The 13,131-nt window shown below is 37.3% G+C and overlaps 1 protein-coding gene across 1 annotated transcript in view; it reads left to right on the top strand.

Moving 5' to 3' along the window:
• RANBP17 (RAN binding protein 17) overlaps window positions 1-13,131 on the top strand; it is a 164,165-nt gene that overhangs the window by 113,013 nt on the left and 38,021 nt on the right. Inside the window, exons 21-22 of the mRNA XM_049829625.1 lie at window positions 5,479-5,586; window positions 8,099-8,181. Coding sequence (XP_049685582.1) covers window positions 5,479-5,586; window positions 8,099-8,181 — 191 coding nt within the window. The remainder of the gene's footprint in view (window positions 1-5,478; window positions 5,587-8,098; window positions 8,182-13,131) is intronic.

Genomic DNA, 13,131 nt, shown 5'->3' with positions numbered 1-13,131 from the left:
TATGAAAATATTTGGTTTCTAATTTAGAGCTCACAAAGCTATGGAAGTTAATTATGTATTTGTTTATTTTATGGACAGAAAAAATAACATTCAAGTACAATTACATGCTTTACTAGAAATCAACCTTTTAAAAATATTTCTGGTTTAAGTAAATAATGAAACCCTACTGTTCACTGATAATCCTCCTGGTTAAGAAAGAGGAATGCATCAATACAGAATTGCAGCTAGGAAATTAGCCTTGGAGGACTGAAAGGCTGTACAGCAGAGCCTGGTATGATCTGATAGATGTCCTTGTGTGGTAGGTAGTAGGATGCTGATGACCATTCAGATAAGCCCTATTTAAGACCTTCACAAGCCTGCAGTGATTCTGTCTATGTGCATGCTCAGCTTGCCAGAAAGAAAGTCCAAAACGTAAAGCAGTGTAATCTTCATTTCTCTTAAAATCAGTGGAAAGCATCCCTTAATTTCAGTTTTAGAGGACTGGAGGAAAAAAAAAAAAAAAAAAAAACAAAACACAACAACAAACAAAAAACTACTGAAGCCAGACTGTGAATTAGCATCTCATTTTCTAGTGGGCACCATTGGGTACATTTAACTTCGTTAGTACTGTTTGCGCTCGGTTACCCTAAAACTTAATAATAAAATTGGGAAGATGTGTAAAAGCAGATCAGTGCTGCTTCCGTTTCAAATTCTTTTTACTTTGTCTTTCCTAGTACAGCATGAGTATCATGCTCTTCTCCTGTACAGAACTGCAAAATCTCCAGTTGTAGGAGGAGGGATAACAGAGACTTGCCTCCTCTGCATTTGAAAGAAATGGATTCATCCATAGAGGTGTTTTTTTATATAAGGATCCAGGATGTGTAATCCTCAGGACCCTTTCCTGATTATTTTTTTTTTAATTAATTTATTCCTTCCAGTTTATGAATTCAGTTTATTTCAAATAAATAAAAACAGCCTCCAACTTTTGGATTTCATTATTCTGTATTAACACTACAAATAGATTGAAATGTAGCTTTGTGTGGAATTCAAAGCTCAAGCCTTCTCAGTTTCTTTTCCCTTGCACAGGTTCAAAATTTTTTTCCTCATCACCTTTGGCTGTAAAGGATAAGTGCATGCTTCTGTTCAGTGGATTTCACCTCATTTGGCCAGCTTCATCCAGGTATTGATCCAAAGCATTATAGCAGAATAAGCTGCTATTATCACAACTCTTATTTACTGTATATAAAGACAGAAAGGTAAATGGGAGGAAGAGGAAGAGTCAGATGCCAACTTTATCATATAAAGTTTAAATATCCTTTGATTAGCATATTTCTTTTGTAGTTTCAAATATATCATCAGCAAATTAATAGCAAACAAAAGCTGTTTTTCAAACATTTTATTCTGTTATCTTTGAAGCCCTGGTATTTCAGCATTGAAAATGCTAAATACAGAATGTGAGCCAAAATAAATCTAATTTACTCGCATTTGTTCAATAAATAAACAATACAAAGAGGCAAGGGATAAAAGGCTAAGCTTTTAATATACCATGAGATGACGTTTATTCTGTATTGAAGACTATCAGAAATAGTCACTCGTAAATCGTTGTCAGAAGAATGTATTGTTAAACTTTTCAAGTGATCACAGGAAATATTTTGGGTCTAAGCCCTCCCCATAACAAAACAAATTACAGTCTGTAATCTCTCACCTGAGAGATTCTTTTCTTTTTTCTGATTGCAGTGTTTAGGATTTAAGTTTTGTCCAGTAGATGGCAAAAATGAGCAGAAATAATTTCTTTTAAGTCCTTTTGGTCCGGGGAGGGGAGGGGGGGAGGCACGGGGGACACCGTTGCATCTTGTATTTTACCGTTATGATTGAGTTATTAGGATCATGGTTTAGAGGTGAATCGTCAGGTACGCTGAAGCTGCACTAGATTGCCAAATAGGGCTGTTTTGTAGCAGGCTTGCTTATACTAATTGAGTTTCTCCAGCAAATCAGGCTCCTTGGAAAAAGGCCAAAGGCTTTTCATAATTGTATTGACAAGAAAATGAATATGATAAATGGTGTTCATTCAGCTGAGACAAGATTTATAGTTTTCCTCTGGCAAGGGATGAAGAGAAAATACTTATAATAATAGTAAAATTTGTTTTAAAGTTGTATTAGGTGATCTCTCAAAAGACTTCATTAAAATATTTCCAAATATTTTAGGCAGCTTCAGGTGTTAAGTATAGCATCTTCTCAAAGTATCCGGTAATGAAAGATGATGAAAAACATCACACAAACAAACAAACAAAGCAAAACAAAAAAAAAAAACAAAACCCTGGATATGAAAGTCATTTATTCTTCCTGAAATATTGATATGTCAAGCTGTCAATGATGATTCCAGTACCACAGCTTTGGAAAGTTTATTTGCCTTTTGTATTCATAATATGTGGTCTCTGTAATTTGTAGGTCAGTCCTGAACATGCAGGTGTGGCCTGAAAAAACCTGTATACCAATTTGAGTAGAATCAAAACCTGTTTTTCTTAACGGTGAAGATTCTTCTTACATACTGCATTCTGCTAGTTACTTCAAGGCTGCCTGGATAAAATGTTGAATGTTTAATCTGTTTTCTTCCATATTAATATCAGACCGTAGTCTGAGGTCCTTGGTCTCGCTGTTAGATACGTCCATGGAGGTTCAGTTGTGAGTTCAGGATAATATCCACTTTTTTGTGACTTTCATTTAGTGTTTCTTACAGTTAGGTGGTAACCCATAGGCAATTTTTCCTGTGTTCCTCCCAGTTGATTCTCAGTATTTAATGACTTCTGTTGTCTGTAAAAGAAAAAGGTTGCAATAAGAAAATGTGTTGCAAGAGTTAAGTTATTAGGTTGACTCAGAGTTGCAGTCAGCTAGATAGCACACGATGTATATGTGTGAGTGCATGAAATTGCCTATATAAAAATATCTGTGGGTATAGATACATAGACACTAAGTTGATGGAGAGGTTATCTGCCATTGAGATGTTTTATCTAGTGGTCATTTAAAAGTTCCAGTTGACCTAGATACTCGGATGTCTGATCATATGCTGCTTCAGATGTGGATCACTAGGACAAGCAAGACAATGTTTTCACTGAACTACCATTGTTACTTATTTATCCGAATTCATATGGTATTTCTTAACAAAATAAAGCCACATGCAGCAATAAGATGGCTTGTTCAAAATGATTCTATTTTGAACAACTAGATTTTTAAGTTTATATGTTTTAAGGCTTCAGGATTAGCTGCAGAGCGCCAAACAAACAGCTGTAGAGATTAAAGTTTCCTAATCACAAGAGGAGAAAGCATTTGCTCATGAAACAGGGCTACCTGATCGGTAATCAGTTTGTAACAGCTGTTATTGCCAGTTGCATTGATTCAAATCTCAGTATAATTTTTTGCAGTCTGAATTCCTTTGAGCTGGAACTGACTGGTCAGGTTAAGTTCATAACTTAGCCAGATTCCTTGAAGCTTGTGGTTAAAAAACACTTAAAAATAATGTTCTGTTTAAAACCAATTTAGTCCACTTTATTGGATTTATAAAAGAAATAATAAATTGCCGAAGCCTTTCTGTTCACCCTAGCTTTTATAAAATTTGACTGTAGTTTCCAGTCTTTCCTTGTCAGTGAATATGGACTCGAGTTTTTGAATTAAGATAGCTAATCATATGGGATGTATTAGCAGCCTTTGATACTGCTGACTTACATTTTGATGGTAGGGTTTAGCTGTCAAGGTGCTCTGTTCACCATGAAATCTGAAAAGGAAATTGCTTTCTTTCCCATGAAATTCCACAGTGGGGCTTTGCAGCATTGTACCATCTCCCTTTTGTGTACATGGGGCTACTAGGAAGGCTAAGGAAGAGGCATGACTTAGGAGAATTGGCAGCACAGCTTAGCTCTGCACCTTACGTGACATCTGCTGCATCTTGAGAATATTGACCATCCTCTGTTGAGAGTGAGCTGGATTGGAAGTCCACCTCAGAAAAAATGGAACTGGCATTAGTGAATTTTTCAAGGTATGAGATGGCATGGATCATCTATGGCCTTTGAGGATATTCTAGGCAAGTGGGATTTGAATTTAAATCCCGGTTTATTACTGGATAACTTTCCATGCTACGTTTAACTCTGGTTTGTTTTATTCAAACATGTAAAGAACCCCATAAAGGAGCGAGAAGCAAGGTCTAAAAGTATATTTCACGTCAGCCTCTTCCGCTATATATAGTTTATGCCTGCAGTGCCTCAAGCAGCTGGCAGCAAAAACGCACAAGTCTTTAGATGCCTGAGACAGACAGCAGTAGCCAGAGTGCCTTCCATCTGTCTGCACCGCGCTGTCATTCATCAGCAGGGCCATGTCTGACGGCTTTAGCCTCTACCAGAAGAGCTATATCGAACTGAGACATGACTGTGTCTACATGGCCTAGAAGCATGTAAACCTTTATGTATTTCAGACTTTTATTTCACAATCCCATGTTGAGTGCTTGGCCTGTGTTCTGCTTTGTAAAATTCCCAATAGTTGCCTTTATTGTCTGAATAGGCAATAGCATTTTCCTAAGAATAGTCACTATTTCTCGTGTGGTTAAATAAAACAGAATTATATGACATGAAACAAAGTTAAAAATGAAAAATAACTTTATTAGTAAACAAACCCATTGACTAGATTAGCTAGATCATGTTTTAATAGCAAACTGTATAGTTAAAATCGCTTGGTTCAGTATAAAAAAACCTGTTTCATTCTTTGCCAGTCAAGCTGTGCTACCTTATTTCCATTTACCAGTCTCCATTCTTATCCAAATAAACTCTTCTTTCAGTATTTTGAGAAAACTGGGGGTCAGCTTTCTATCAAATCTTTGCGTGAAATATTTTGATGCAGTCAGTAACTCATAAGATATTTTTTTTTCTAAGTTACATTGCAGTGTCTACTAAACTTATATTTTTTCTGTATTGCATTCTTTGAAATCCTGCTTTAAAGGAACAGATATCTCTTGGGGGCTGATGAGCAAACAGCTTTCCTGAAAGAGTTCTCTAGAAATCTAACTTCGCTGGTCTTCCACACACAGTTTGGCTGAATTCTCTTCTTGAATGCTCTGGAAAGAACTTCATACAGTCAAATTGTTCCCAACCGTTTATATAGCAAATACATTATATATGAGGTGGCACTGAAATTTGGGGCCCAGGATTTGCTAATATATATATATATATATATGTACTTATAGGTTAGCTTCACATGTACAAACTGTTTTCCTTTTCCTTCATTACAGCTCTAGTATATTAACTATTTCCTACTTAACCATTAATATTTCCAAAGGATTTAGTCTTCCAAGCAGATACTTGCTCCTATTTCCAGGTTCTGGCAGCGCCTCTGTCAGAACGAGCTGCCAAGGTCTCTGTCTGTCCCTCCCACCTCCTGGTGTAGGAGAGTTTTAGAGGAAGTTGTTTTGCAGGATGTCCATGTTATCAGTACACTCCTTAACTCCGCTTGGTGAAGATACCCTGCATACATTTCTGTTCTGCAAAGAGCTATTGAACTGTGGTACCGTGAACCAGCGTGTACAACCCCTATCTTGAAGCTGATGGCAGAATTCATGCAAAACAGGTAAGAAGCACGTGAAAATTAGGTAAGTCCTGAATACTGCAATGGTATGCATTCTCTGTTCCATCTTCCTGTATTTTGCTTGTCCTCATAATGTCTGACTTTAAGACTGCTACTTTTGCGTTACGGAGCAAAATCCGCAAGCAGAACTCAGCTTTCAGTGTCATTGTATTGTTTTACCAAAATGGTAGGTGGTACAAAATCAACTGGTAAGGGTTAATTACAGGAGTATATATGAGAAACTACTGTGATTTTCTATTCAATGTTAGGGGAAGCGTATGCTTTAACCAGGGATAAATACTGACTCTGTAATTAAATATCGGAAAATTGTCTGCTGTCAAGATTTGCTGCAGGCTGAATTTTTGCCTTAAGCCAAGCAGCATACATATGTGCCTGTAAAACCACAACTCCCTTTACAGTTTCTTTTGTGACTCAACTCTTCCAGCCAAAATAGGAAAGAATGGTATCTAATCCAGCAGTATTTATAATCAACATGTAGGTAACTTCTCCCATCTAAAATCTTCTCTGTGGGCTAGCCAAAGCAGCCTCAGAATGTTTCTGGGAGGTGATTTCAATGCTTGACATTGCAGTAGTTAGAATGAAATTCCTGGTTTACCACAAGTAACAGAACAATTTATTTGGGGAAATTATCATTATACTTGGAAATATTTAGTGTATTGCCCAAAGGAAAAAAAGATTTTTAAATGAAAAATTGATAGTGAAAGTCTCTGTGCTGGGTATCTTCATGACCAAGTAATTAGAGTTTGCAGCAAAGAAGTATGTGTTCTCGTCATTTCTCATTTTGCCTTGCAAATCAAACTTACAAGGGAAAAAGTTGAAATTTGAAAAAAAATATTTTGTTTAACCTAGTGGCAGGAAAATGGTGCCTTAAAGTTCAGACCTGGCTCCCAGTCAAACGCTGGTGTGTATGATGTGCATTTAATCCCTGAATGGCTACACGAGCCTTAAGGCAGAGTTCCCTGTTTCTTGTTTGTGGTGACCTGCTTGCTGTGACTCCCTCTTTGGTTTGTGTCGGCTAATTATGTCTTTTATCCTGGTAGTAGTATAATAAGTTGCTGGAAAAGTTTAAGCTGGTTTTATTCATGATGTAATGCACAAGCGGTATACGCTAATAGTGCTGAAACTGAAAGAGAAGATTGTTAAAGCATAAACACGGAACTCTAATAACAGTAAACAAAAGCAAAGGGGAACTGGAACAATAAATCTTATGCAAAAGACGGCTCTTCAAGCTACTTTCCATATTCATGTTATTCTTCTACCTATTGCTATTCAGAAAACCTGCCTTGTTCCCTTTAGAAAACATCATCTGGGATGGTGTTTTTTCACAAGTTGTGTACTGCATTAGCTTTTACAGGTTAGAATGCATTATACAATATACTTTGACATGGTTAAAATATGTTACAGAGTCTCAGATTGTGCATTATGCCATTCTGATATTGAGATGATCTGCTGGTTTGGGGGTTTTTGTCTCTGCCAGCCATTATCATTTTGTGCATATGGAGTACACAAATGTTTTACACAAGACACGTTTTATTCATTTATAAACACCCAGTTTTACTCCAGAGTTTGCAGCAAAGGACCCTGCAAATGGGGACTCAGACCACAAAAAATTGGACTCGCAGCAAAGAAAGATACCTACTGCTGTCTCTGTGATAGGGGTGATACACGGACTCCACGTTTGATCAAAAGTGGATCACTACCACATAGGTCAGCCAGGGGATACTCGGGTTTACATCACTCAGTGATGACTCCTTTCCCTTTCAGTCCAAATAAACGCTAAGGGTAAGTTTTGCTGAGTTTAGTTAGAAGCTTAAGACCTGTATTCAAAATTAACTTTTAAGTACTTAATGGTTTTCACTTAGGCTTAAACTAGGACTTAGGCTTCTTTATCACAAAGACAGATTGGAAAGATGCAACAGGGGCTTTGGCAAGGACTGTTGGGTTTCCAGATTGGGAGCAAAGTGGTTCTTGTTGGCTTTGGTAATGCATGTGCATCAGGGAGGAGAACATGGTGCAATCTTCTTCAGGTCCGAATGTTCATAAAAAGCGTGTGGTACGATTTACACTCGGAGAACTGGCTTGTGATTGCCACAGATTGTATGTAGCAGAACAACCAGTGGGCATTAGTTTATTTTTTAAAAGCTATACAGGTACAGGAGGAGGATAAAAGTTAGCCTGACTGCTTGGATGATGGAACCTTTGTAGCATTCTTCTGAACTGAGTATGGGCGGAAGATGTTCACCCGTCACTGAAAGCTGTGTGTGTATTGTCTGGTCATCTTTTCTGGTTAAATTGTTTTGTCTTTCATCATAGGTTTGTTTCTTTGGCAACATATGGAAATAACTAGAGTGCATGTCATTGGACTGAAAGCTAGAATTAATTTGTCAAATAATTGTGCTTTGTAATCAGCAAATGTTTTTTTTGTTTTAGGAATGAATCCATTGCAGTTTTCTGCTTCGATGACCATCTGAATATTTTTGCTGTTATTTTTTAGATCGCAACGTTTAAATTTTGATGTATCATCTCCAAATGGAATTCTTCTCTTCAGAGAAGCTAGTAAAATGATTTGTACGTATGGTAGGTATTCATTAATGTTTCCTCTGCAATATAATTCTTTGCCTGTCCTGTGATATAAAAATCTTGTTCATATTGCTGAGCACTGATGGATTTGTGGGATAGGTAGCAGAACTGTAATGTGCTACAGCCAAGTATCATCCCTTTGTAAAGTGCAGAGCTTACGTGGCAGACCTTTGGAGCTCATTTACTTTCATAGATCAGGGTTCATTCATGTAGCGTTGTTGCTTGTATCGCTTTTTTAACTTGAATGCCTGTCTTCCAGCAACTGTAAATGTATTTCAGCGAAGATACAAGTACTCATGAGGTGTTTGATCTAGGCTACTGATTGATAGGTGTGGGTTGATTTTATGTATTCAAATTATATTCCAGCAGTTCCAAAACATAATAGGACCATAACAGCTTTACCCTAGAGCACTGTCAAAAGTATTTATAAAAAGTCGCTCCATTTTACTACTCCCACTCATGCATGCAATACAACGCAACAGGTCTTTGACACCAGCAGTATATATGACACTCCAAGTAACTTTCTAGCTTACAATTTTGCTTTCTAAATATGTTGAAAGGAAATTACCAAGTTTTTGTAGAGCAACCTTATTTGTACTTTGTGTAAACAGGAAGAACAATAAATGTCCTGTTTCTTTTACAGAAAGAAAATGGGTGCATCAAATTTGCTTTTACTGCTTTCAGGTTGCTTTGGGGGTCTGGAAACTGTGTTACACAGCTGCCTGTGTAAAAAACTTCAACTGTAATTTTGCATTTGATCTGTAGGGCATGGAAACAGTATAGGCAGAATGCATAAAGCATTTATTTATGACAGAAAAAATCACACCCACGTAACTCGCACTCCTTGCAAAAATCATTCTTCTGTTTCTTTTTCAAATATACCTTATAGTAAGCAAGCATATTTTTTAGCAATGTTCTTAAGTAAATTTGTTAGAACTATTAAGCAGAATAAAAATAAGGTTGTCCATGTATGAAAAGATAAAAGGTAAACTTTTAGATTTTATTGATCAATTTCTGTTAGCCCTTGTACTTAATTGCTGTAAGCTTTCTTTTGATGATTTAAAAAAAAAAAAAAAAATCAAGTGTAGTCAGGACGATGCTTCGACCCTGCTTGTCTTGTGGAGCCTGATCCTACTGTAGTTACATTTTCCTTTTTAAATTTTTTTTTCAACCAGCCTTTACCATCCTTTCTGCACTTATGAAAAACATCGTATTATTGGGCATCCATTTGTCTCAGTTGTTGGCATCAAGTTTCTACACCTTGCTGAGTAAACCACACTAGTTGGTTTCAACCTGCTTCATTCCTAATGCACGCCTAAAAAACACTTTGTAAAGAAACCTTTTGCTTTCAGTTGCAGCTTTTATGGTGTGTATGTGGAGTTCACAAAATTCTCAGCCCTAAAGTATTGGCAGCTCTTGCACATAAAGACCAGATATTTTCTGGCTCCTGCTAGAATTTAATTATGCAGCGTAAAAGAAAATCTCAGGACAGTGCAGATTTAAGATTTAAAACTAAGTAGTGGAGCCATAGAGCCTGTTGAAGCCTGTGTCCAAACACCTGTTGCCCTCTTTGTTAAATGATGTGAAAGATATTTAGGGATCTGTGGCATGTATCTGGAGAGGTGTGCAATAGAAAGAAGCGAAATGACAGCAAGAGAGCTTTCTCTCATGCTTCTCTTTCATGTCTTTCATAATTGTTTTCCTGTGGAAGGATGACATTTTACTCAACACAGGTTTAAGAGGAGAACTATTCTTAACGTCCTCCAAAGGAAACATTTAAAATGACCTATCAACTGAAAGTGGAGGAAAGACGTAGATGTGGGAAAGCCTCCACTCAATATATCTATGTGGGTTTTTTTCATTTTGCTTTTAAAACACATTCATATTATCATCAGTGTCTGAAGGGGTCCCATCAGTGATCTTTCCACTACTTAGGTGTGACATTTAGAGGAACTGCTTAGGTTTTCTTTCCTGTGAGTGATTGGCAATATTTATTCTTGGACTGGACTCGCTGCAAACTCAACATGAAAGACCTCCCGGTGCAGTCAGCTGAACTGGCCCCTTAGAGCAGAGATTTCAAAGAATCCAGCTGGCTCTGCACTGGCACAGATGGGCAGCACTGGCCTGGCCATCACCATGGCTCAGCTGTGGGCACTGTAATAAACATCCTAGATTAGTGCTATTTCAAACTGCTACGGCTACTTCTGAAGCGGTCACTGGCTTACACTCTGGGAAGGTTTTACTGCCCACTATAAGTATTTCAAGATACTGCAATTAATCAGCTTTGAATAATTGCTGTTAACATTTTTAGCTTTTATTGCCAGTTACTAGTTTATGAGATTTCCATTCCAGTGTACAAAGATATAACTCTTCTGGAAATGTGTTATAAGAATTCATTACTTTAGTGATGTATGATGTTTTGAACATACAAATTCCTAAAAAAAAACCCTTATATTAAGGGATTTGCATTAATTTCAAATGCCTTCCTGAAAATCTTAATAATTGTGCTTTTAAGGAAAACTTTAATCCATAATACTCTGTGCCTTTTTTTTGAATGTATTTGTCTTTTAAACATAAGTAATCTTGGCAGACATCTGGGGAAAAAATAAACAAATAAACCAAGTGATGATCATAAAATTCACTGTGGTGTTCTTGAGCAATGTTTTCAGGCCCACATTCTGAAAAACTGTGTGATTCAGTTAAAAGAATGAATAAGTACATGCCTTCTAATCCTTGGGTTCAGTTTTCACGTTTTCTGCTGTACCATTACGGCAAGTAACTTAAAATTCTGAAAACAGTTGAGATTCTCACATTCAGCATGATTTTATGGCCGAAGCATTAGAGAAAAAAAGAGAAGACACACAGTAAATGTCAAGAGATGACAACAGACAGTATATGCTCATTTATCTTACCAAGTCAGCCAACTCTCTTGTATATGCCTGCAGTTTATAGTAAGCTCCTCAACGTTGATCAAAAAGACACTTGAAACTTGAGATAGATTTGATTGAAATCTATATGATAATAATTGCCTTTTTAAACTGAGAAACACAAAGTGATGACATGAGACGCGGGGGGGGGGAGCGGGAATAGACGCAAACATCTCTTTCTTTCATCGCACTCTCCTTGTAGGAAGATCCTTCCTTTCAGTCTCAGTCTCAGTTAATCCGTTGACCGGTTGGGTTGCCATAAACTGCCCAGCCCCTCTCATCCCTGAGAAGTTCTTCCTTCCATCACTTGAGACCTGCTTATTGGCAATCCCTGTTGGAACATCAGGCTTCCAGCTCTGCTTGTTACCTCTCCCCTCTCCTCCTTGCCATGCCCTCGACAGTAAGAGTTTCCTTCCCATAGCTCAGCAGCTCTCCAGGGAAAGACTTGGTCCCTCTCCGGCAGACAGCGTAGCCTAGGCTGGTTGCTTCTCTTTCTTAGAAGAACATACTATACAAACAATAAATGAAAATACGGCTTAATTGTATTTGTACTTCCATTGGTAAGTGAAATTTAAATTTGTTTTAGAGCAGGGTTTTTCTTTCTTCTCTCACATGTAACGATATACAGAAAATGCTAGTAGAAGTATTATTTTCAGAAATTTCACCTGCACCAAATTAAACACAAAAATTGCCAGTTGCGACTTAGGTCCGCTGGGAGTCTTCTTGCTATAAAAATGTGATCTGAAATATGTCTCTGTCCTGTCAACACTTAGACAAGGAATTAGTAACTGAAGGGAGGTGGCATCAGGTGAATCTTTTCACCAATATCAGAGCACAGTGCACTGGTGATTATTGACATGATGTTGACTTTTTTCCTATGTCTGGACTACACTGATCAAGGCAGTTTTGGATAACACACAGATACTTTGCAAATATGGCCTTCAGGTGATGAAAATCATCTAGAATTTATATGTGGACTTGTTTTGTGTAAACCCTGTACTGTTGTTTAGATGGGAATAACTTTGAAATGAACATTTGGTAACCTAGCATGTCGCTTTCTTTCCATCTTCAATTTTACCAAAGTTTGTGATGTCCATTTATGTCTGAATGGTACCTCCATCTACTATCTAAATGTACTGTAAGATCTGTGCTTGGGCTAAAAAGAAAAGGGGGAAGAAAAGGGTGGAACTGTGTTTCTGGGGTGTGAATGCTTGTGAGGATGGATGCCGAAATCTCTTTTCTAGGCTAAAGCATATACTCTTTTCCTTTCTAGACTGGCATATAGAGATTTCATATGTTTGAGTGCAAGGCAGAAAAAATCCAAAATGCCTATTTTTATGATGCGCTACGCATCTTCAGTTGTCAGTGAGTAAAATCTGAGTTCTTTGTAGTTTTCAAAATAAGTACCTCAGCAAAGTGTTTAATTCTGCTTAACAGATCCAGCTTTGCGATTAGGGTAGTACTAGTGTGTCGTCTCCTTCTCATTTATCACTGATACTGATACAGTGCTGAAGACAATTCTAAGATGTCTTTACAAGTGCTATATATTCAAAAGACGTAAAGCCTGGCATAGGATGCAAAAAGCACTTAGATAGTCAATTATCCTTGTTAGGACTCCGCAGCTGCTTGGCAAGGGGTGTTGTGTCTTGTCCATTATGGCTAGAGCCAGTCTGAGTGAGTGATAGAGTGATTTAAAATAAACAACTGAGAGGAGAAAATTGAAACGAGTTGGAATAGTATAGTCCACCATTCTTCATCCCCAATATATTTCACTTTTAATTCTGTATGTACAAGTCTCCTTACTATGTGTTTTTGAACTCCCAGTTGTACAGGAATGATGTTTCAATGCATCTTGGGACCATCTATTTTAGTTTTGTAGTTTCTTTACATTTTAGTAAACCTCTTCCCTTTCATTATAGGAGACTGACCTAAAAATAATATTTTCAATATGCTGTTTTTATTTATCTACATTCTGTCATGATATACTTTGATGTAAGTTTTTAATTTTGCTTCAGCTTTC

Source organism: Accipiter gentilis, chromosome 26 (assembly GCF_929443795.1).
Source record: "Accipiter gentilis chromosome 26, bAccGen1.1, whole genome shotgun sequence".
NCBI lineage: Eukaryota > Metazoa > Chordata > Aves > Accipitriformes > Accipitridae > Astur > Astur gentilis.
This window is presented reverse-complemented; position numbering and strand designations above follow the sequence as displayed.